This window comes from Gorilla gorilla, chromosome 13 (assembly GCF_029281585.2).
Source record: "Gorilla gorilla gorilla isolate KB3781 chromosome 13, NHGRI_mGorGor1-v2.1_pri, whole genome shotgun sequence".
Classification (NCBI taxonomy): Eukaryota; Metazoa; Chordata; class Mammalia; order Primates; family Hominidae; genus Gorilla; species Gorilla gorilla.
This window is the reverse complement of record NC_073237.2, coordinates 95,137,340-95,162,823: the sequence shown is the minus strand read 5'-3', so window position 1 is coordinate 95,162,823 and position 25,484 is coordinate 95,137,340. Positions and strand designations below refer to the sequence as shown.

The following is a 25,484-nucleotide window of genomic DNA, read 5'->3' as shown; positions in this document are numbered from 1 at the left end:
TTGAGGAAGGCTGTTCTAAACAGTGTTGAAAACCTAAATAATTTAAGGTTGCAGGGGTTGGAATTAAGAAAGTTTACTCTTGACCATAAGAAGGCTTCATATTCAAGTGGCATTGGGGTGAATCCAGATTGGAAAAAACAACATCTGAATCTCTATCCCTTCGTTTCCTGGTGTCTGAAAGCTCCTTGGTACGGTGAAGCTTCAGAGGCCCAGAACCAACACTTCTCTCCATTCCTGCATCCTCCAAGGGTCCTGTCAACTGCTTTCCAGGGCTGGGGGTCCTTTTCTGGTCTTCAGACTCCCCCAGGACTGAATCTCCCCTGCCCAGCCTGAATTACAGCCCTTCACCCAGACACAGATACACCTGGCCCCCAGCTGAGGCAATGTCCCTAAACACCACCTTGCAAGGTGGCCCTACGCATTAAACCTGTCATTCCACTTAACAATTAATTCTAAGGAAATCATCTGAAATGCAGATCTCTTACTTTATCCTTCCTTCTGTCTGACCCAAGGTGTTAGAGGCAGGGTTATTTATAATTGCAAAGACAGGGAGGCAGGGAACCAGTTAACGAAACAGCAATACAGGTGCAAAATGAAATATCAAGAGGCCACTAGGAATGATATTCTCAAGGGATATCTAATAACATAAGAAAAGTAGATGAAGGGAATGGAAATAATGGAATATAAAACATACAGACATTATGACAACTATTTACAACACATAACCTCTATGTGTTATGTGTAAAAAATGATGGGAAGAAAACACATTTTAATTTTAACAGTGGTCTCTCTGAGTCTGGCCACCCCAGGCTTCTACTTTTTATATTTCCCAAATATTACTTTTACAAGAAAAAAATTCAAATATTTAATTTTTTTTTAACAAAACACACAGCTTTCTCCTCTTTTGAGGCTCATACCTACCTGATTCTGGCCCATCCCATGACAGAGGTACAGAATGACCTGGTGTCCCACAATCTGGTTTTCATCGGGAGGGTTATAGTCAAAGCAGTAGTCTGTTAGTCCTTTGTTCTGGAGCTAAATAAAACATAAATGTGGCATTTCAGTCAAGATTTATAGACACTAACAGATGCCACACAAGGCTTGGGGAGGGTACCTGGCATGAGAGGAGAGCCTGCTTCAAGAGCTAGACGCAAAGGTAAGAGTCTTTTCTGTACAGCACCTTCTAGCTTTAAAAGTGCTTCCTTGTTCTGTAGGCAAGAATCCTTACCCCTATTTTAAGTTGATAAGCCTGAGGACCAGAGAGATAAACTCTTCATGGCCTGAAAGCTCCTCTCTCTTTCTTTCTCATTAGTAGCAGCCTTACTGCTGCGCAAGTCCAAATATACCTGGGTTGATACCTCAAACTAGATTAATTAAGCTAACTAAATCAAGCAGGTGATAGACACAAAGAAAGAATTATTTTAGGCTGGGTTCAGTGGCTCATGCCTGTGATCCCAGCACTTTGGGAGGCGGAGGCAGGTGGATCACTTGAGGCCAGGAGTTCTAGACCAGCCTGGCCAACATGGCAAAACTGCATCTCTACTAAAAATACAAAACTTAGCCAGGTGTGGTGGGGTGCACCTGTAGTACCAGCTACTTGGGAGACTGAGGCGGGAGAATCACTTGAACCCAGAAGGCGGAGGTTGCAGTGAGCTGAGATAATGCCACTGCACTCCAGCCTGGGCAATAAGGCAAGACTCTGTCCTCCCCACCACCAAAAAAAAAAAAAAAAAAAAAGAATTAATTTAAATCACTTTAGAGCATGGTATGTTTGAAAATACCACCTATGAAATACATTCTATAAACAAATTGAGCTGCAAAGAAATTATAAACCTCATTCAGTATAATACTCTAAGCTGTAGTACTGTATTAATTATCTTGAAACTATTTTCAATATATTTTAGGATAAAGAAAATAAGTAATTATGTTAATATTGTTTAAAACCAAGATTTTCAGGGTAAGAAAAAAGAAATATGAGTATGCTATCAATGAAAATTTTTCAAGACTACATTGGATTTTCAGATATTAATATAAGCTCATGATCTGTTTCTCAAAAATATGAATTTCCTTTCTCTGCCCAATGAGAAAAATTTAGAGCTGTGCTATTTCATGTGGCGGCCACTGGCCACTGTGGCTACTGGACACTTGAAATGTAACTAATCCAAATTGAGATATGCTATAAGTATAAAATTCACACCAGATTTCAAGGCTTAGTATGAAAAAAGAATGTAAAATGCCTCAATGAATAAATACTTATATTAATTATATGTTGAAATGATATTATTTGGGATATACTGAGTTAAACATTTCATTAACTTTACTTTTTTTTAAATATGGTTACTAAAAAAATTTAAGTTACAACGGTGGCTGTCATTATATTTCTGTTAAACTGCATGGTCTGGAGGCAATGACAACGCCTAGCAACGGGCACCACCAGCATCCAGACTGACTCCCAATACCGTTACCCAACAAAGGAGCAGGGCTTCTGGGAGGAATGGCAGGAAATGTTTAAAACTCGAATGGGACAACTTGGCCAGAATCAAGGAGGCTATCAACGCCACTATAAGGTGTCAAAGACCTCAGAAGCCAAAATAAAGGGTCTCCCACTGGCCAAAAACAATTTTAATATATTTTTTAAAAAGATGAATTGGGCTGGGCACAGTGGCTCATACCTGTAATCCCAGCACTTTGGGAGGCCTTGGCAGGAGAAATGCTTGAGCTCAGAAGTTCAAGACCAGCCTGGGCAACATAGCGAGACCTTAGTCTTTACTAAAAATAAAAATAAAAAATTAGCCAGGTGTGGTGGTGCTCACCTGTAGTCCCAGCTACTTAAGAAGCTGAGGGGGGAGGATCACTTGAGCCCAGTGATCCAGGCTACAGTGAGCTACAATGGTGCCACTGTGCTCCAGCCTGGGTGACAGAATAGAAGCCTGTCTCAAAAAACAATACAAAGAAGAAAAGATGAATTGATTGAAGCACACTGGCTATTTAAACACCCATTAGTTTACAGTGACACTCAAGGAGAGAAAAAGCCAAAAAAACAATGAGCCACAACAAAAAAAAACAACCCAGTAGATACAACTGGAGGAAACTAAAATACCAACTCTTACTCTGAAAATAAGCAAATAAAGAAAAGACTTAAGAATTTGTTATGCCTTGGCCGGGCACGGTGGCTCATGCCTGTAATCCCAACAGTTTGGGAGGCTGAGGCAGGCAGATCACCTGAGGTCAGTAGTTCAAGACCAGCCTGGCCAACATACTGAAACCCCGTCTCTGCTAAAAATACAAAAAAAAAAATTAGCCAGGCATGGCGGCAGATGCCTATAATCCCAGCTACTCGGGAGGCTGAGGCAGGAGAATCGCTTGAACCCATGAGGCAGAGGTTGCAGTGAGCTGAGATCGCGCTATTGCACTCCAGCCTGGGGGACAAGAGCAAGACTTTTCTCTCAAAGAAAAAAAAAAGAATTTGTTGTGCCTTTTCTGTATGAATTCTAAAACTCACATATACCAAATTGCTTTAGTTAATGAGGGAGTGTTCTTCTTTATGAAAAATTTCAGCTAATAAATGTGGAAGAAATGAAAGAGAAAAATCACCATTTGGCAACTCCATTTGAAATAATGGGTCTAGGCAATGGTTATCAGTGGCTACTAAAAACATGAGACAGAGGCTGATGGGGGTCTTATAATGACTGGTCCAGGTGAGGGATACTCCATTAACCCACTGGTCAACCTTATCACTAAAGATGACCATACTTCCTATGCTCCTGATATGACACAACATGAACACATAACATCACCCACAAAGTGTTCTTGCCAAAAAGGTGGATCCTGACTCTAATCAAACCTCTAGAACTCACTTCTATCTTAAAGAAATATGGGGAAGAGAGGCACAACTTGAAGACACCACAAAGAAAAAAATAGTAATTGCAAGAGTGAGACACTCCACAGGTAACATACTGTTTTTTCAACAAGTTAAAGATATTAACAAGAAAAAGGAAGAGGGCTGCCTTAGATTAAAAGAGATTTAGGAGACAAGACACAACCATCACATGTAATGTGTACACCTTGTTTGGATCCCAATTCGAATTAGCCAGCCACTCAAAGAGAAACTGGAAAAGTTGGGGGAATATGTATTAGAACTAGACATTAAATGATACCAAGAAATACTTGTTCATTTCTACGGTTTTGTAAGATAATGTCCAAATGTTATGAAAATGCATAAAATGCAGAGGAGAGAAATGACACAATGCCCGGGATTTGCTTAAAAAGAGGAAAATGTGGAGGTGAAGTACAGGAGAGAGAAAGAGATAAAGAGAGGCAGGATCTTGAAAATTCTAGAATCTCAGGGATGGTATTCATTATACCATTCTCATATCATTCTTTCTGCATTTCTATATGTTTGAATATTTTCATAATGAAAATAGAATGTAACATGAATATCCTGCTTTATATTTATCAAAGACTTCTAGAATGGAACACCAGCACTTCTGATCAACACATCACAGCAGAGGAGACCTTGCTAAGCTGGTGTCATTCCCAGCAAAAACAAAAGACACTGGACATTTTATCTGGTCTCATCCCAAAAACATTTTTTAAGTTTTTTGAAATACTAGAAGTGACTCCCCTATACCCACTATTGCCTCTGTAGACTTCCAAACTTGGAATTATTAACTAGTCCAGCCATTGAGACTAGAAGTAATATGATAAGGCGTTAGTAAAAACTAGGACATGGAAACACCAGATAAGCCTCAGTTTCCTTACCTACAAAATAGTTGTCAATTTTGAGATGGCTTCCAGCTCTGACATTGTGCACCTACGGCCCAGACACTCACAGGGAGAAAGAAGGGCAGTGGATAAAAAGGTGGTGGGGGGTGGGCAGGCGGGTGGGAGTGGAGGAAGCCAGTGCTCCCCACGACGTGGCCTTTCTTGCCCAGGATTTGTAGAGCAGACCCGGAGGCCAGGGAAGTCCCTGCCTGCCGTGATCCCACCACCCTCACTCACCATCCCGAAGAAGCCAGGCCTGTCCTCAGGCACATGCAGTTCTGGATACACAGTCTCCAAGAACCACTTGAAGTCTTTACAGTGGAGCTTGGCCCGGAGCTGCTTCCTCTCTGTCACATCCCCAAAAGGTTCCTGAGAAAACAACAAAACAGTGAGACCCCACGGGTCCTAGTGCTTCCTTTCAAAGCCCCTGTGTTCACTGATGCTCACTTACTAACCACCAGCCAGCTTTGATGGAGCATTCGTCACATGCCAGGCCCTGTGTGGAGCACAGAGGATAGAAAACATCCTTGCACCTAATTCTAGCTTCTAGTATGAGAGGCTGTCACACAGACAATTCCATTCCTAGGTGCTCTGTTGGCAGGAGGGTGTGACCAGGTGCACAAGGGTAGAGGACAACCCGCCTGCTGATGGAGTGAAGGAGCCAAGCCCTGGGGCTGCACTGGCATCTATGGATCCCGGACCTGTGACCCATGCTTGTGATCAGAGGTCATCCTGAAACCCAACCAGGGAAATGTCAGTTTCACCGAAACATATGCCATGACTTTCTGGTTTACTACTAATATCTGAATATCCACTTTCAAACACAGGTAAATATTCTAGATGTAATCATGTTCTCAGTATGAAATAAGCAATAAGAAATACTTATGCAAGTTTGGTTTTATGGGCAAAACTAATGACTGAGAGCTTTTGAATAATTAAATACAGCAAGCCTCTATTTAGTATCACAAATGTGCAGCCACAAGAAAAATGCTGAGTGCAGAAATATTACCGTACCTGCACTGTCATGTTAAACAATTAAAAGCTGACAAGTTAAATATTGAACAAAATGGTAATAATAAGTACATGTTTGAATAAGATTTCAGATTTCTGCTATTTCCCAGAGTTCTTTCACTGGTGAAAGTCACTGCGCCCCCAGCTTCAGCCAAGTATCCATTTAGCACTCGGCCTTGGACATGAAGCCTAAGGGTGCATTCAGTGCCTCCCTAAAATATTCTCTGGGAACCCTCAGGAAAAGGGAACTATGGGTTCCAGACTGTGCATGAGGAAAGAGTGGGTGTTTCTACTCTATGGTGCTGGGCAAGACGGAGGAGGCAGAAGCAAATGACCGTGGAGCCCAGAGCCAGAGAGGGGCTGAGTGGGAGTCCAGCTGAGAACCCATGGGCTCTGCAGAGCAGAGCAAGAGGTGCGCTGCAGAGTACAGGCCCCAAGCCCAGTTCTACCTCCTATCAGCCACAGGGCCTGGACAAGTTCCTTCCAACAGCTTCTCTCTGAGCTTCCGTTTTCTCATCTATAAAATGAGAATTTTATTGCTACCCTGCAGGGTTGCTGGAAGGACTCAGAAGAGACTTCCATGAAGTGGCCTGATGAGAAGCCTTAGAGCAAGACCTTCTTGTGTTGCCAAGCAGCCCTACTAGTTATGCAAATGCAGGGCAAGCAGGCACCCTGCCATGGAGCATGCAGAGCTGGCTGGGGCAGAGGCAGTGGACTGTGTTTCATCTGAAGCCCAAGATCTGGGAAAGAAGAGGCAGATCCCTCATCCACAGTGGTCCCGGAGGTAGAGGCAGAGCAAGGATCCGGACCAGAAAACAAGTCCCTGAGATAAATCGCTATGAGGAAGGACACAGTCTGGGCTGAACCTCAGCCTCCGACAGACTCAGTGCAGTGGGTGGATGGGCCAGTGTCCCTGCAGTGTGTGGCTGGGACCCAGGGGAGCAAGCCAACTGAGCTGAGACTTCAGTGACTGCAGGCACACCTTCACCATTGGTCAGAGAGATGGGCCCAGCAAGGCCTATAAGTGGGGAGGAAGATAGACATCTGTTAGGCTGGCGGTGGGGGGGTTTCCATGACCATGACATATGGTGAGAAAGAGTAGCAGCGGGGGCCTGGGCCACTCTCCAGCAGTCCTTCCATCTGGAAATGGAAGCAGAACAGACTCCCTGTTTTAGAAAAAGAAGCTTCCAGGGTGCTAACAAGAAGGCTCTAGAGGGAGGTAACAGACCCCTAACTAATAAGGCGGATGTATCCCTGCGCAATAGCTTTAAGGTAAAGAACTGTGCCTTAACTTGTACCCTGTGTTTGTGGACTCACCCTACTGGCTACAAAGAGGAAAACCAAAACACATGGACAATGCCTGGCCTGTGACACGAGGTATCCCCAACTGTCTGCGTTGGTACAGTCCATCCTCATTATTTACTGGTTCTATATCTGAATTTCCCTACATGCTATAATAAAATTGATTTGTAACCTCCAAATCAATACTTGTGGTGTTTTCTAATTTTCACACACATTCATGGACAAAAAATTTGAGTTGCCCAACACTTACTCCCATTCCCAGGTGATATAGAACAAGGGCACACACCGCCTTCTTGTTTCAGCTCTCATCCTGTAAACCAGTGTTCTTTTCACCATCTGTTGGGCACCACATTTTTTTCTGCTTTGTATTGGTGACTGCACCAGCTATTCTAGAATGTCCCCCAATCGTAGTGCTGAAGTGCTACCTAGTGTTCCTAAATGCAAGAAGGTTGTGATGAAGAGAAAATAACACATGCTAGGTAAGCTTCATTCTGGCATGAGTTACCGTGCTGTTAGCCATGAGTGCAATGTTAATGATGCAACGATATATGTTAAACAGGTGTCTTTGAACAGAAACACACAGAAAACAAGGTTCTGTATTGATCAGCTGACAAAACTGTGCCCCAAGTCTGCCAGGAACCTAACCCTGTATTTCCCCTAAGAACAATGGCTCTGTTTTCATGAATTCAGCGTTTGTGGTGGCTTTATGCACTATAACAGCTGTAAATAACAAGATTTGACTGCATATAATTATTATAAATAGAGGAATAAATTCTCCCCATACTCGTATCTGAGCACCCAATTTATTCTCTTTTTTCTGAAACCAGATCGACTATGCTGGGGAAGCCACGATTAGCTGCTGTTGTTCAGATGAAGCCAGATGGAGTGCAGGTGGGCCGAGGAACTCACCAAGCGGGCACGGGGGTTGCGATGGTAGTAGAGCTCTTTAAATTCATCCATCCATACTTCAGCTGCACGAACACTGTTGGCCAGAGCCTTGTTGCGGGAGTAGGGAGCTTGCTTGGGGAAAACATGGCCAACATGGGAACATGGGTGTGTTTCCAGAACCCCACCACACTGCCAGATCTGCACACAGAGAAAAGGAGAGGCCAGGTGGTGAGCAGGGGATGAGCTGCGGGTCCATAGTATCTGCAGCAAAGAGGCCGGGCACACGCAAGGCATGATGGACGCTGCCAAGATGCTCAGCCTCCATCGGGCAGGAGGCCACCTACCCGGCACACTCATGACACAGAGTGTGGGTAAAGAGCAAGAAAGCAGCCCCCAAAACAAATAAGCTGTGGGAACCAAGACCCCAAAGTCCATGCACTAAAGCTCATGCACTTGACTCACAGGAGCATCCACAGAGACCTCACTGGCAACCCACTTACTCATTACAGAAAACACAGGCTTGATTACCTGATCTCCTAGCCACAGAAGATAGGAAAGCAGCAAGGAAGAAGAGAGGTTTGGAAGGGGGAAAGGAAGAGCGTCTAGAAACAGGTAGAGCAGCCTGACACCTAAGGAAGAGGCAGAGAGACCATTAAAAGCACACCCAAAGACTCAACAGGCGAAGGCATCTGAGCCCATCTCACACTGGGACTGACAGCCTTGAATATCTCATTTTCCCAAAGATGGGACAACCAAGCACAGCATCTGGTACTTATTACGGAGGGCGTGAGTCCTCGGTAGAAGGCCAAATTCTTGTTTATTCAGTTTTTATGAGGGCAGAACACCATATAAAATATTATTAAAAATCTTAATTTTCCACTGAAGAGCACCAACATTTACACAAAGTTTTGATGCTTAAAATGTAAGACTTCATTAATTGGAAAATCTACTGAAATGCTAGGAGTTTTCCAATATGGTTTTCACGGGCCATGTAGAGTAGCATCAGTAGGTAGGCTTGTTACAAAAAGCAGAATCTTGGTCCCACCCTAAAGCTATCAAATCTAGCTAGAATTCTAGATTGTGCTTGTGAATCTGTCTTTCTAACAAGTTTACCCAGCAATTCTTACATGTGTTGGCTGGGTGCAGTGGCTCACGCCTACAATCCCAGCACTTTGGGAGGCCAAGGCGGGTGGATCACCTGAGGTCAGGAGTTTGAGATCAGCCTGGATGACATGGTGAAACCTCGTCTCTACTAAAAATACAAAACTTAGCCGGGCATGATGGCACACACCCATAATCCCAGCTACTCGGGAGGCTGAGGCAGGAGAATCACTTCAACACAGGAGGCGGAGGTTGCAGTGAGCTGAGATCGTGCCACTGCGCTCCAGCCTGGGCGACAGAGCGAGACTCCGTCTCAAAAAAAAAAAGAAATTCTTACATCTCTCAAAGTTTGAAAGCCACTGTGCTAAATAAAGAGGCCACTTCATAAGGAATTAATCAAGTAAAGGCTCCAGAAGACAGGATCAGGAGGAACCTAACCCTGAGCAAGTCACCTCTCTCCTGGTTTCATTTCCTCCTCTCCATAGAGTGAGAGCGAACTATGTGACTTGCAAGGCCCTTGCTGGCCCCAAATCTAGAAAAAGTACACTTTTTAAAAAGCTAAAACAAGAAAGCAAGCATGTTTATAGGATATGCGTGTCATCATCTTTCAGGGTCCACCAGGCTGTCACAGCAAATCCCATCGTTCCCAAAGAGAGAATCAGTTAAGAACATGTCCAAAGAGAAGACTGGAATACTTACCCTAAAGGAAAATTCGAGGTTTTCTCCTCCCCAAACTTCCATTCCTGTATCATAAGACCCCAGATATTCAAAATATTTCTTACTCACAGCAAACAGCCCACCAGCCATTGTTGGAGACCTAAAAAAGTATGATATCCTTATTTCACTGTAGACAGCAGAAAACCATCACAGTTATCCAACTACCTTCCCACCAGGAGCCCTTTCATCTGTTCATCCGTCATCTCTAAGCATATCCTGCCTTCACCTCTGTGCCCCACACTAGGCTGGGCCTGGAGGCACAGATGTACCCTACGGTCCCTGCCTTGAGGCGGCTCCCAGGCTTCTCAGCAGGTAATTACTATGTGTGCGCTAAATATGTTAACTAAGGTCAGCCAGGGCCCTGGGAGAACACTGAGGAGGGCAGGGGCAAAAGGGCAGGACTAGGTTCCCTGGAGGAAGCAAGGTCTGCAGGACAAAGGACAGTTAGCCAAGAAGAAGAAGGGAAATGGAATGGTTCTCCAGCATGAGCAAAGGCTTAAGGGTGGGAGAAATCCAGGGACATTTAGAAGCATAGAAAGCAAGAAGAAGAGAGAAGCAAGAGACCACGTTCCGAGAAGAAGGCAGGCTCCAGGCCATGGTCATCTGAGGAGGTGTGATCTCACAAGGCAGGCACTCACAGATGCCACTGAGAGGCCAGTATGCAGAAGGCCCTAAAGGCAACTCTGGCATCTGAAAGCGCCCCGAGGGCCAGGTCCTCTCGAGTGGTTTCCTCCACTAGGACCCAGCTAGCCAGCCTCAGTCTGCTTTTTCAGCCAGCCTTGTTTCCCGCCACCCACCACCAGGTTTATCTGGAAGCCAGCACTAACTTCAGAAACGGCCCACGGCTTCCAGCCTACATGGCAGAACACTGTGAGGTCAGCACGCCCCAGAGTTGCACAGGCAAAAGGATGAATTCAGAAACAGGGAAAGGGCTGGGCACGGTGGCTCATACCTGTAATCCCAGCACTTTGGGAGGCTGAGGCGGGCGGATCTCCTGAGGTCAGGAGTTCAAGACCAGCCTGGCTAATATGGCGAAAACCTGTCTCTACTAAAAAAATGCAAAAATTAGCTGGGTGTGGTGGCCCACAGCTATAATCCCAGCTACTCAGGAGGCTGAGGCAGGAGAATCACTTGAATCCAGGAGGCAGAGGTTGCAGTGAGCCGAGATCATGCCACTGCACTCCAGCCTGGGTGACAAAGCGAGACCCCAACTTGAAAAAAAAAATAGGGAAAGAGAACATTGAGAGCACAACCACTGAAAATGTTAACATCCTGCAGCATCGGGGCCTGCCCTGGACTCCAAGCGTGGGGCCAACTGAGAAGACAACAGCAACATCCCCAGTGGAAGGGAAGGTTCTAGACTACAAAGCACCTTCACGTGTGTTTATCCTAAAAATCTAGGAAATAAACTGGGTGGATATGCTGGTACCTATTATAGATGAGATAACTGAGGCACAGGGATATTATGGGATGGGGAGGATAGGTGCCCTGAGCATGTGGGGTAACGGGGCAATTAGAATTCATGGACCCCCATGAATTCATGACAGGATGCCTAAGTAGCCTGGATTAGAGCCTCCTGCTCTGTGTCTCAGTTTCCAAACCTATTCAGTGAGGGACTGAGCAGGATGTTCTCACTAAGGGCTCCTACAGAAGCCTGGGTGCCATTCTTAATTCCTTCCTTCCCCAATTCCCACTCAATTTCTTCCAATTCTTCCACCTTAACATCTCTGGAATCCACAGTGCCCACCATCTCCTGAACCATTGTTTCTGACCTGGAAGACTGCAGAGTCTCCTAATGGTATCCCTGCCTACAACGGTCCCTCCAGGGCCCTCACCACATGGCACGCAGCACATGCTCAGGTCACTTCCTGCTCGGATCCCTTCAGTGGCTTCTACCTGCTCAGGGTCAAGTCCAAACCCCTTCCCTTGGCCCCGCCCATCTCTCCAGCCTTATCTCTGGACACTGTCCTTGCTTGCTCCACTCCTGCCAGCAGCGGGTCATCTTAAGGTCAGGGCTCTGGTGAAAGTATTCAGAAGCCCAACTGCCAAATGTGGACGCAGAACTAAGAGCCTACTTCTGGTTCAACACACCAGCAGTGAGGCTGAAGTCCTGACCTCCTTCTGCCCAACTCCCACATCTGTCTCCCACTTGCTTCTGAACTTGGAAGGGGAGGAAGAAGCCAGGCTATCACTTCAACCCCTCCAGAATGAGAGCTGCTGAGCCTCCCTTGGGCCCATTCTACTCAGAGCTTGACTCACCCACTGGCCAGAGCAGACTCCTCCACCTGCCATGGATCCACCCACACCCCAGGTCAAAGGGGCCTAAAGATGTTTCCTCAAGAATGAGCATATGACCAGCAATCCCACTCCTAGGTGTATACCCAAAAGAATGGAAAACAGGGACTCAAGCAGATAAAAGTACACCGATGTTCATAGCAGCATTATTTAACAATAACCAAAGGACAACCCAAGTGTCCACCAACAGAAGAATGGATAAACAAAATGTAGCATATATGTACAAAGGAATATTACTCAGCCATCACAAGGAATGTTGTTCTCTAGGAAACTTGAAAACATGATGATAAGTCAAAGAAGCCAAGTACAAAAGGACAAATATTGTATGATTCCACTTACATGGGGCGCCTGAAAGAACAGAGGTTCCCAGGGGCTGGGAAGGGGAGAATGGGAAGTTATTGCTTAGTGGGGATATTTTCTGTGTGGGATGATGAAAAAGCCCTGGAAACAGGTAAAGATCATGTTTGCACAATACCGTGAATGTGCTCGATGCCACTAAAATTGCATGCTTCGTTTTATTTATTTATTTTTTTTATAGAGACAGGGTCTCGCTCTATCGCCCCAGCTGCAGTACAATTGCGTGATCATAGCTCACTAAAGCCTTGAACTCCTTGACTCAAGCGATCCTCCTATCTCAACCTTCCAGCTAGCTAGGCCTACAGATACACACTACCACGCTCAGCTAATTTTTATTTTTTTGTAGAGATAGGTTCTTGCTATGTTGCCCAGGCTGGTCTCAAACTCCTGGACTCAAGCAATCGTCCCACCTTGGCTTCCCAAAGTACTGGGATTATAGGCATGAGCCACCATGCTCAGCCTAAAATTGCATACTTCAAAAGGGTTAAAATGGTAAATTCTCTATGATGCATATTTTACCAGAATTTTAAAATTAAATAAATAAAATATACCAATATAAAATTGACATGTGTAGCAGACATGTTTAATAAAAATAAACAAATACTCTGGGCAAAAAAGTGGGAAGAGGGGAGGTAGTTAAGTTGACAGCTAACCATTCCTCCCGAGGGCCTCCGCTCACAGGTCAGCCAGATTCAATGAGGCATGCTTAAAAAACAAGTCACCCAGAAGTCAGCTCCTGACCTGATGACATCGACGGGGGATCGCATCCGTATCCTCTCCCTCTCAGGAACTGTGTGCCACGTGAACACCAGCCTCCAGTCGAAACCGCCGATCTGGGGCTCCCCGGAGTTCCCCAGGTATTCGAAGGTGTTCCAGTCGATCACATCAATCACCGGGCACACCACTGCCGACTCCTCTTCATGGATCCTGAAAGCACCCAAGACATCCATCCGTCTCTCCTATGCAGACGGGCAGCAGGAAGACAATTGGGAAATTCAAGGGTGAATTCTTGTCTTCCTTCCAATAAGAGGGAGGAACATCTGAGAAAGACCTGCTTCTCTTATTCCAGGTGTCTGCAGCCGTGTCAGAGCCCTGGCAGGTAACCACCATGGGGGAGATCTGGGGGCCACGGAGGGCTTTAAAACAAAAAGTCCCATGACTTTAATATGCTCTGATTCTATCCATGGACATTCTGACCAAACGCTCTATGATTTCAATTTCTCAGAAGTGCAAGAGGTTTAATCACAATGAAACACCTTAACATCAAGAAATACTTATCTCCTAAGAACAAAGGTGCACCCAGACCAAAGGGTCAGCTTTGGAATTAGAATATAAATTCTAATCCTGCTATTTATTTGCTGTGTGACATTAGCCAAGTCACCTAACTTCAGAGCCTATTGCCTCAGTGGTAACACTGGAATTATAATATCCATTCAGAGGGTTAATGTGAGGACTTCCTGGGAAAATGTTTTTAAGATAGCTGGCAGAGAACCTGAAACTACTGCTATTTTTTTATTTTAATGTTTGTTATTGTGAAATATTACATATAGTGAAAAATACTATAATTTCCTTTTGCAGGTATCAGCCTCTGTGTTGGCTTCAACTGTTCTCTCCACATTATTACAAATCTGGCCATCCCTCAGCATGCTTCCAGGCCGTGTTTCTTTGCATTTGACACCACACCAGGAAAGATGGACTGAGACTAGACCACGTGTGAACACTAGATTTCCTTGAGTACATTTTGGGGGACGTTGTCTGGAATTTGAGACCTAAAAATCCTAAGAGTCCTGCCACACAGGACAGTGCAACAGAGATCAACCAGACTTGAGCTTTCAGTGTCCTTAGAATGACACCAGAAAGTCAGAGGGGATATTAGAAATACCACTCTGGGGTAAGAATTACAACTATCGGGGAAATTGCACTGTTTAGGACAGGTTGCGTGAGACAGGGTCTTAGATCTGTGAGTTCCCCAAATTGAGGAAGTTGCATACTAGGTATCCACCAACATCCGCTTATTTAAAGCAATTGAGGGCATTATTTAAAAGGTTGAAAGGGCCAACATCAGACCTGCTGGGCAAGTTCTAGCTGGCCCCTGGCAAAGGCCAGCTACCCCAGGAACTGATGGCTTGTGATCAAGCTGGCTGGAACCACAGACAGCCTAATTTTTACAAGAAGGGGAAAACTAGGGGAATGCTGTACCAGCATTGGAGTATAGGATTCCCAGTCGTGGCTGGAGAATGTGCAGGACCCATAGGGATGCTATTGGCATCTGGGCCAGAACCATTCTCCACTGCACAGGGCTGATCTGCAGGATACTTGGCCTCCCTGATACACAAAATGCCAGGAGCCCTACCTGGTTGACATGACAACCAAGAATACCCTCCCACATTTCCAAAAGCCCCTGGATGGAAAGGGTTACCACTCCTGTCTGGGGCCACCTTAGGGAGAGTCCACAGTCTGATGTGTCCCAATGCTGGTGCACACCAAAGTCCCCTGGGGAGCTTTTGAAACATGCAGAAGCCGAGGCCCCAGCCCCAAGAGTTAGATCCAAATGGGACCAGGCATTGGTATGTTTAAAAAGCTCCCCAGGTTGAACCCTCACACACCGTTGGTGGGAATGTAAATTAGTACAACCTCTATGGAGAACAGTTTGAAGGTTCCTCAAAAAACTAAAAATAGAGCTACCATATGATCCTGCAATTCTACTCCTATGTACATATCCAAAAGAAAGGAAGTCAGTGTTTCGAAAATATATCTGCACTCTCATGTTTGTTGCAGCACTATTCACAATAACCAAGATTGGGAAGCAACCGAAGTGTCCATCAACAGATGAATGGATAAAGGATATGTGGTACACATACTCACAATAGAGTACTATTCATCCATAAAAAAGAATGACATGCTGTCATTTGCAACAACATGGATGGAACTGGAGGTCATTACGTTAGGTGAAATAAGCAAGGCACAGAAAGACAAAGTTTGCATGTTTTCACTTATTTGTGGGAGCTAAAACTTAAAACAATTGAACTCATGGAGACAGAGAGCAGAAGGATGGTTACCAGAGGCCGGGAAGGGTAGTTGGTTGTGGGAGTGGGGATGGTTAATGGGTACAAAAAAATAGAAAGAATGAATAAGACGTACTAGTTGCTAGCACAACAGAGTGACTATAGTAAAAAAAAAAATAATTTAATTGTACATTTAAAAATAACTGGCTGGGCGTGGTGGTTCATGCCTGTAATCCCAGCACTTTGGAAGGCTGAGACGGGCAAATCACTTGAGGTCAGGAGTTTTACACCAGCCTGGCCAACATGGTGAAACCCCATCTCTACTAAAAATGCAAAAATTAGCCTGGCATGGTAGTGCATGCCTGTAATCCCAGCTACTCAGGAGGCTGAGCCAGGAGAATCACTTGAACCTGGGAGGCAGAGGCTGCAGTGAGCCGAGATCACCCTACTGTACTCTAGCCTGGGCAACAGAGCGAGACTCTGTCTCAGATAGATAGATAGATAGATAGATAGATAGATAGATAGATAGATAGATAGATAAAAAAAATTACTAAGAGTATGACTGGGCCAGGTGTGGTGGCTCACGCCTGTAATCCCAGCACTTTGGGAGGCTGAGGCGGGTGGATCGCTGAGGCGGGTGGATCTCTGAGGTTAGGAGTTCGAGACCAGCCTGGCCAACATCATGAAACTCTGTCCCTACTAAAAATACAAAAACTAGCCAGGTGCAGTGGCACACACCTGTAGTCCCAGCTACTCAGGAAGCTGAGGCAGGAGAATCACTTGAACTTGGGAGGCGGAAGTTGCAGTGAGCCAAGATCACGCCACTGCCCTCCAGCCTGGGTGACAGAGTGAGACTCTGTCTAAAAAAAAAAAAAAAAAGAGTATGAGTGGATTATTAGTAATACAAAGATAAATGCTTGAAGGGATGAATATCCCATTTACTCTGACGTGATTATTATGCATTGCATGCCTGTATCAAAATATCTCATGTACCCCATAAATATATACACCTACTATTTACCCACAAAAATTAAAAATTAAAATATAAATTTTTTAAAGTTTCCCAGGTATTTCTAACAGACAACCGAGGTGGAAAATCCCCTCTTCTACAGGCATGCTGCAAGGAGGCGGCTGGCCCATGTCCAAAGGGTGGGATGAAGAGGAATTCTAAAAGCATTAATCCATCAGCTGCAGAGAAAGAAATGTCCTCTCCCCATGATTTCAGACCTGGGTAGAGGTGGCCATCTATGAGTGCAGTGGGGGAACGAAGGAAGGGGAGCCCACTGGTCTGGGTTCCAGAGGGAGCATTCGGCCATAACTGTGCTCTAGTCTCCAGCTCCATCACAGGCCAGAGGAGCCTCGAATCTGCTGCTAGGAAAGCTCATCAGAGCTGAGGAGGAGAAAGAGACAGCTATAGAACCTGCAGCTGACAAGAAGCCAGGACAGTAGGAAGTGGCAGGGCAGGGGGCAGCTGGGTCACACCCAGGAAGGAAGGCAAGTGGGTCCCCAGATCTTTCAGACAACTCTAACAACCACGGAGTTGGCATCTGCGGGGAAGCAGTTCCCCAGCTGCAGAGACCCTGCCCCTCCAGCCCTTTGCCTGCTCAACAGTGGGGAGGCCAAGCAAAGATCCCTTCCTTCCTCTCCCACCTGGGGAGCTTCTGGTTGGCAAGCCCAGCTCCTGACTTCTATGATGCAGAAACAGAAAGGGCAGAGAGACGAGGCAGAGCATGGGGAGGAAAGAGACAGAAGGGAACAAAAATTGGGCCCCAGTAGATGGTGGCTTCTTGAGGGGGGAAGGTAGGAGGGTGAGAGTGAGATGCCGTGGAACAGCAAGGACAATGGCCTTGAGAACAGGGTCACATTATGACTTCCAGGGACCCTTCCTCTATAACAACCAGACATATTAAAAAGCATATTTTATGACTATACCGGTATAAAGACAAATACAATCCATGCTAGATTCATTATTACATACCCATTATTATGATATTCATTTTTCCCTTCTGATTTTAAAAGAAATTCATAACATTTATCTGGGTTCCTTCCAGTTTCATGGGCCCTAGGCATTGTTCCTCCTGGGTGTAAGGGATAAGTCAGCCCTGCTTGAAAGAAATGCATCGAAATGTGTATTCTTTAGGAGTGCCATTCTATTCGATTGAGGATTTTTTAAAATGTTCTTGGTTGATGATACTTCCTCGGTTTTCTGCAACAAGCCCGGATAAAAAGGAATAATAAGGCCGGTGTGGTGGCTCACGCCTGACATCAGGAGTTTGAGGTCAGGAGTTTGAGACCAGCCTGACCAAAGCAGTGAAACTCCATCTCTACAAAAAAATATAAAATTAGCCGGGTGTGGTCATGCATGCCTGTAATCCCAGCTACTCCGGAGGCTGAGGAGGAGAATCGCTTGAACCCGGGAGGCAGAGGTTGCGGTGAGCCGAGATCACACCATTACACTCCAGCCTGGGCAACAAGAGTGAAACTCTGCCTCAAAAAATAAAAAGAAAAAAGAAGGAATAATAAAAGCAAACAGTGACACAGGGCCTTCTCCAGCTGGCACTCCCAGGCACTTGCCATGCACTAAATCATTTAACGGTCTCAACAGCCAAACTAAGCAGGGACTGCTCTCCTGCCCAGTGACAGAGAAGCAGCTGAGCCCAGGCAACCCATTAACCCTCAAGTGACGTGATGAGTCTGTTCCTCATGCTACCTACTCCAGGTAACATGCAGTCTCTCCCATGGTGGGCGGCTCACGTACCTCTGCAGCAGCGGCTCCAGCCACCCTTCGTGGCACTCACAGTGACAGTCCAGGAAGGTCAGAACATCGCCCCTCGCCGCAGACGCCCCCAGCAGCCGGGCTCGCACCAGGCCCTCTCTCTTGTTGGCGCGGATCAGGCGCACCTTGGGCAGTCCCGAAAGCTCATTGGCCAAGCGCTCCTTCAGGTGCTCTAGGGAGGCAAACAAAGCAACAGGGGTCACCGTGACAATCTCGGAGGAGCGCCTCATCCCAACCCGGGGCCTTCTGGGCCTCCCTGTCCCAAACAGAAGATGAAATAGACAGGAGCCTCCTTTGCTCTGCCACCTGGGACATCCTTACCTCACCCAGAACCAAGGTTGGAAGTGCTCCGAAGGCCAGGAGGAGGCTGGGGGAGGAATTCCAGAACCACCATTTGCTCCCCATCTAAACACATGCACGTTGAATTGTACACTTCAAATGGGTGAATTGAATGGTGTGTGAATATATTTCAATAAAGCTGTTACAAAAAATGCTTTACAATTTTGACTCATGAGCATTTAAAAACCAAAAAACACATGAACCATCTAATCGCAATTTTTATAAAAACAGTAGTTATGTTAATAGAAATTTTCTCAGGAGTACTTTACAGTTTCAGTAGTAGTAACAATAATAATAGCAGCTAAAACTAAAGAGGACTTGCTGTGCCAAGTACTACCTAAGTGATTTCTAGATAACCTATCTGATCCTCATAACAATCCTCTGAGGCAGGTGCTAGTATTATCCCTATTTCACAGATGAGGGCACTGAGGCCGGAGAGGCTAAGTAACTTGCCCAAGGTCACAGAGTAAGTAAGTTGAAGAGCCATGAGGGGAACCCGGCTCCAAATTCTACAAGCTAACACTACCGCCCAGAGCAGCCACCAGAGTGAGAGCCTGTCTATAAATAAATCAATAAATAAAAGCATTAATTGGTTGTTGTTTTTTTTTTTTTTTTGAGACAGGGTCTCACTCTGTCAGACAGGCTAGAGTGCAGTGGCACGATCATGGCTCACTGCAGCCTCAACTTCTTGGGCTCAAGCAATCTTCCCACCTCAGCCTCCCAAGTAGCTGGGACTACAGGCATGCACCACCACACCTAGCTACTTTTTAAATTTTTTGTAGACATAGGGTCTTCCTATGCTTCCCAGGCTGGTCTCAAATTCCTGGGCTCAAGCAATCCTCCCACCTTGGCCTCCCAAAGTGCTGGAATTACAAGCATGAGCCACCGCACCCAGCCAATTTTTTAAAAAAATCCAAATTATAACCACAAATAAGTTGATGGCAGGAATAAGGCAGGTAACTTTGCAAGCAAAGCTAATTAGCTACTGTACCCAGTGAACCCATGAGTGCAGCATGGCTGCCCTGCACTCATGATGGATCTTGTCAGCATTAATTTTATGTCTGCCTGAACTGTCTCCCTGCATCTGAGAGGGCCTGACACCCTTTCATCAAGCTCACACTGACACTGCAGAAATGGTGGGGAGGGGAGGCAGGGCAGGACTTCCTAACTCATTACAGGTTAAAGCAGGGCATCATGCCTGTTTTCCCAAGTTCCCACAATGACAGGAAGGGAAGCTTGGTCCACACTGCCTCACATTTTTATGAGAGAACTGAGATGTGTCAGAGGAATTTCTACTGTATTCCTGCCTACTGAGGAGCTATTTAATCCCATTATTATAAAATAAATAATCTGCTCTTTGCCTTTAGATCAATATATTTGTGAAATGCTGTTTTTTCATTTTGCAACTTTTTAAACATTTAAACATTATAAAAATAGAAGTTATCATCTAACAAGAGCTCACTAAATGCCAAGCACCTACCCAGCACATTACCCTCCTCATCTCATTCAATGCTCACGATGATCCTACAAGGTAGAAGCTATCATTATTCCCATTTTATAGAGGCTGAAGCCAAGTTTGAAACTGGTTAGGGTCATTGCTCAAAGTTGTATAGTCGCTAGGTGTTGGGGGAGGGGGATTCAAGCCCATGCAGTGTGGCCCAGAACCAATGTCCACACGGAGAGATTTAAAACGACCCTGGGGGGAAACGGAAAAAGGAAATGTAGATGAGCACCTACTATGTGCCGGCTGCTACATGAGGTTCTGTCCTATACATGATCTCATTTATTCCCCACTATAATTCTCTTGAGATAGGTGTGGACAGACCCATTCACAGGTGAGAAACTGAGGCTCAGAAAAGACAAGCAACTCGCCCAAGGTGCCATAACTGGATCATCGTCTCAGACCCAGGTGCCCTGACCCCAGAACCCAATGCCTTCTAGGCTATAGTCAGCACCAAACCCCAGCCTGGTTACCCCAGCCTGGCTTACACGCTGTCACAGACACTGCTCCTTGTGCCTTAAACCCATTCTCCCTGTGACCTGTAACTGAACACACAGCCAGCAGGATAAAGGCCACAGCTCCCAGCCTCCCTTACAGCTACACATGGCCAGGCAACCACGCTCTGCTCAACAGGATGTGTGGAGAACTTCCAAGCAGTGCCCTCGGGAGTAAGGGTGTGGCTCTCCTTCCCCTTTAAGTCTTCTGGTTGACCAGAGTGAGTAGGAGGTGAAAAACCAGCCTGGTCCATGAGGACCAAGGCAGCAGAGCACCCTAGAGAAGGTGGGAACAGGTGCAGAAGGAGCTGAGGCCCCATCCACCAAGGAGCCACCACACCCATTCTAGACTAGCACACCAGATTTGTGATGTGAGAAGCCTGTTTCTATCTTGTGTGAGTCACTATTGAGTCTGTGAAAACAGCCCAATGCACACACCTATTAGAACACACAGAGGCCAGTTTTGAAGTCAGAGCAAGTGCAGCATCTGAGGCAGCAGATGCCCCATCAGCAGGGGTTGCTTCCCTTTGAGACAGGCTGTAGTGACTAAGCCCACAGCTCTACCTGCTGTACAGACTTGACACTTGCCCTTGGTTAAGCTTAGCTGCTCTCACTTCAGCTAGGCCCTAAGGATTCACGGGCTGATGCTACTCTGTTGGCACTGCCAGTCCCAGCCAAGCCAAGGCTCTGCTGCATGTGGGCACCACAGAGGCCCCTCCACCCTCCTTGCCTCCATCCTCACCCAGCCCCTCCCCTGCCATCGGCCATTCCCCACACAGCTGGCTCAGTGAGCTCCTCAGAGGGACCTGGACCTTGCTGTCCGCAAAGCTCCCCATCAAGCTCGCACTTAAGCCTCAACCCCTTATGGTGGCCTCCAAGGCCCTTCCAGATCTGGCCCTGCCCATCCTGCAACCTCACCTCCTATATCACCTCCACTGGCCAATGAAATGAACAGTCCCAGAAACTGCCAAGAGAATGCCCTGCTCCTTCTAGTTTCCCACGCCTGCTGTTTCTGGGCTACTATCCCTGAGGTCTTCCTTGGGTACAGGAGGATACAGGAAGCCCATCCTTACTGGGCCTACTTTAGCCCTCCTGCATCCCACTCTCACCTCCCAGACACTGCTACAGAAGGACAGGCTTTTCCCAGAGCCCTGGCCGGGACTCACCTCTATCACTGTAGTCATCTACAAGGATCACTTCTTCTAGCAGGATATCCGGGGATGTCTCAAGGACACTGTAAACTGTCCGAAGGAGAGTTGACCAGGCTTCATTATAAAATGCTATGATAACAGATGTCCTGGGCAAATTATCATAATCATATTTCTTCTCTTTGCACCTGCAAATACAGCGGAACTTCAGGAACTCAGGATCTAGCCCAGGCTGGCACTGGGGATGGAGTGACAAAGGGGACATAGGTCATGGGCCCCTGGGGAAGGGGACATAATCCACTGAAGGATCTTCCGGAGCTCCCCTTGTGGTACTCGGAGCCCCAGCAGACTCCAAGAAAGATCCTAACCATGGCACCCACCTAGCTTTTACTGTGGGATATTGTTTTAAGCTGTCATGCAACTTTTGGATTTGAGCAACATACAAACGAGACAGAATCAGAAGGAAGGGAACTGGCACTTCTTCCTTCCCCATCGCCCTCCTTTCTGTCTACTCTGCCCCAGTCTCACTCCCAGGCCTTTGCTCAGACTGTTCCCTCTGCCTGGAATGCCCCTTCCTCCCTTCTGTACTTGGCAAGCTCCCAGCTCAGGCCTGTTCTCCTTTGTGAAACGCCTGGGACCACGTATCTTGGGCAGTTGCTGTCTCCTCAATGCTCCTCCAGCACCCGGCCCACCTCCATCTCAGCATGCACCACTGACAGTATTCTGAGTCCTCATGTACCACTGTACCACTCCCTACCCTCTCCCAGCATCCAATACTGTCTAGGCTTAGCAAAGGTGGTGTCCCAAATGCATAAACTAGAATTGTGGCTAGGACCTACAGACACTCCAGGAAGGACTCTACAGAGGACATTGGTTACCTCCCCCAAATCCCCGCTGCCACCTGCCCCCCAAGATGTGGTAGTCATGTGGTGGGGTGGGGCTGAGCCCACCCAACTCCAGCAGTGGGCCTGACTGGCAGTGATTAGAACCAATAAGCTCCCTCTTTGTTTAGCAATTTGCTGTCACTTTGAACTGAAGGTTCCCTGGTTGACACAGAATTCTATCCTGAGTGACATGACAAATTCCCAGTGTCACGGGACTGACTAAGGGGCAGTGCCTGGAGACTATCAGTGGGAAGTAGGTGATGGGAAGGTGGGAGAGTGAAACCATAGGGATACCAGAAGGGACAAAGTTTGAATGCTGGGGGCTGGCCAAGGCTAGGCCAAGAGATCAGCTAGATACTCAAGAAGGGGGTGAAATGCTGGAGACCAGCTAGGCTCCCTGGGTTGCTAAGGCAAGACCTTCCCAGATTAGTTAAGTGACAGATCAAAGAGGACAGGAAAAAAGATGCCAAACCAGGCAGGAGGAGGAGGGAAACTGACATCTGCTGTCTACCACATGTCAGCATTGTGCTACTGGGCCCTTTATCAGTCAGTCACCAAAAACTTCCTGAGCACCTACTGCATGTCAGATAGGCCAGGCCCCTGCTCCCATGGAGCTCATATTCAGGGGGACAGTAATCAACTAAACAAACAAATCAGGAATTACAGAAAGTGATTGTGCTATGGAAAATGGAAAAGAGAGTGATGAAAGAGAACAACTTTGAAACTATGAAAATGAAAAACAGAGGAGTGGGGAGGGGGAAGGAGAGCAACTATAGGACAGGTAATCTGGGAGGGGCACTTAGAGGAAGTGACATTTAGGATGAGACCTGAATGATGAACCCCATGAAAAGTCAGGGAAGAGCCCTTAGCATACAAAAGTATTTGTTTTTTCCTCTTTTATTTTACTATTAGAAATTTCTTTCTTTTTTTTTTTTTTTTTTGAGATGGAGTCTTGCTCTGTTGCCCAGGCTGGAGTGCGGTGGCACGATCTCGGCTCACTGCAAGCTCTGCCTCCCAGGTTCATGCCATTCTCCCACCTCAGCCTCCCGAGTAGCTGGGACTACAAGTGCCTGCCACCATACCCAGCTAATTTTGTTTTTGTATTTTTAGTAGAGACGGGGTTTCACCATGTTAGCCAGGATGGTCTCGATCTCCTGACCTTGTGATCCACCCACCTCGGCCTCCCAAAGTGCTGGGATTACAGGTGTGAGCCACCGCGCCTGGCCAGAAATTTCAACATTAAAAAAGCAGAACAGGGCCGGGCATGATGGCTCATGCCTGTAATCCCAGCACTTTCAGAGGCTGAGGCCGGCAGATCACTTGAGGCCAGGAGTTCGAGCCCAGCCTGACCAACATGGTGAAACTCCATCTCTACTAAAAATACAAAAATTAGCCGGGCATGATGGCACACGCCTATAACCTCAGCTACTCGGGGAGCTGAGGCATGAGCATCACTTGAACCCCAGGAGATGGAGGTTGTAGTGAGCCTAGATCGTGCCACTGTACTCTTGATTCATCTGTGTCAACACCACTCCCTCTGCCCCAGATTATTTCTAAAGAAAATCCAGCATACTGTAGCATCCAAAAATAGTTCAATATGTGTCTCTAACAGGTAAGGACTCTTTTTTAATAAGCATAGTATTTTTGTCATACCTTAGAAAATTACCTTTGTGCTCCAGTCTACAGTATTTCAACAAAGTTAAGCAGCCCTGGGTTGGAAGACACGACATTCTTTAATGAACCAATAAGAAGAGATACAATCCCACACCCGTCAAAATGGCTATTATTAAAAAGTCAAAAAACAACAGATGCTGGCAAGGTTGTGGAGAAAGAGGAAAGCTTTTACACTGTTGTTGGGAGTGTAAATTAGTTCAACCATTGTGGAAGAGAGTGTGGCGATTCCTCAAAGACCTAGAGGCAGAAATGCCATTTGACCCAGCAATCCCATTACTGGGTACACACCCAATGGAATAAAAATCATTCTATTATAAAGATACATGCACGCGCATGTTCATTGCAGTACTATTCACAATAGCAAAGACATGGAATCAACCTAAATGCCCATCAATGATAGACTAGATAAAGAAAATGTGGTATATATATAGACCACAGAATGCTATGCAGCTATAAAAAGGAATGAGATTATGTCCTTTGCAGGGACATGGATGGAGCTAGAAGCCATCATCCTCAGCAAACTAATGCAGGAACAGAAAACCAAATACCACGTGTTCTCACTTATAAGTGAGAACGGAATTATGAGAACACATGGATACATGGAGTGGAACAACACACACTGGGGCCTGTCGTCGGGGGTGGGAGGAGGGAGAGTATCAGGAAGAATAGCTAATGCATGCTGGGCTTAATACCTAGGTGATGAGATGATCTGTACAACAAACAACCATGGCACACATTTACCTATGTAACAAACCTGTATATCCTGCACATGTACCTATAAACTTAAAACCTGGCGGGAAAAAAAGACAAGTGCTGCCTAGCATAACGGTAAGATGCATTGATTTTTAAGACACATGCTAATTTTAGAAATGTTGAAATGTGGGAAAAAAATGTGCCTCTGAATTGACGACATGTAGTACTTCATTTTACCTTCAAAACCACTTCCTATGTTAGCATTTATTGCTCCCACGTTAAAGGCTAAGAAAGGTAGAGTGACTTGGTCAGTTCACAGAGCACCTGCTAGTATGTACTGGGCTGAGATCTTTGTGTCCAGGGATCTTGTTGCAAGGTTCTGGCTTGTTCCTTCTACCCAACAGGAGGCTCAGGTGGGCCATCTGAATCTAAAGATCCCTGTATCACATCTCCCCACCTGGCCTTCCCTCCTACCAAGACAAGGAAAATTTCTCTTCTCCTTCTCGGGGTCCAGGGTCCTCTTCCCTGGAATGAG

At 46.2% G+C, this 25,484-nt stretch overlaps 1 protein-coding gene across 1 annotated transcript in view; it reads right to left on the bottom strand.

Moving 5' to 3' along the window:
• GALNT12 (polypeptide N-acetylgalactosaminyltransferase 12) overlaps positions 1–25,484 on the bottom strand; it is a 42,478-nt gene that overhangs the window by 4,960 nt on the left and 12,034 nt on the right. The window contains exons 2-8 of the mRNA XM_031014865.3: positions 21,717–21,886; positions 18,199–18,388; positions 13,177–13,362; positions 9,766–9,883; positions 7,987–8,163; positions 5,002–5,133; positions 922–1,035 (exon numbers count right to left, since the gene is read on the bottom strand). Of these exons, the coding sequence (XP_030870725.1) occupies positions 922–1,035; positions 5,002–5,133; positions 7,987–8,163; positions 9,766–9,883; positions 13,177–13,362; positions 18,199–18,388; positions 21,717–21,886 (1,087 nt within the window). The remainder of the gene's footprint in view (positions 1–921; positions 1,036–5,001; positions 5,134–7,986; positions 8,164–9,765; positions 9,884–13,176; positions 13,363–18,198; positions 18,389–21,716; positions 21,887–25,484) is intronic.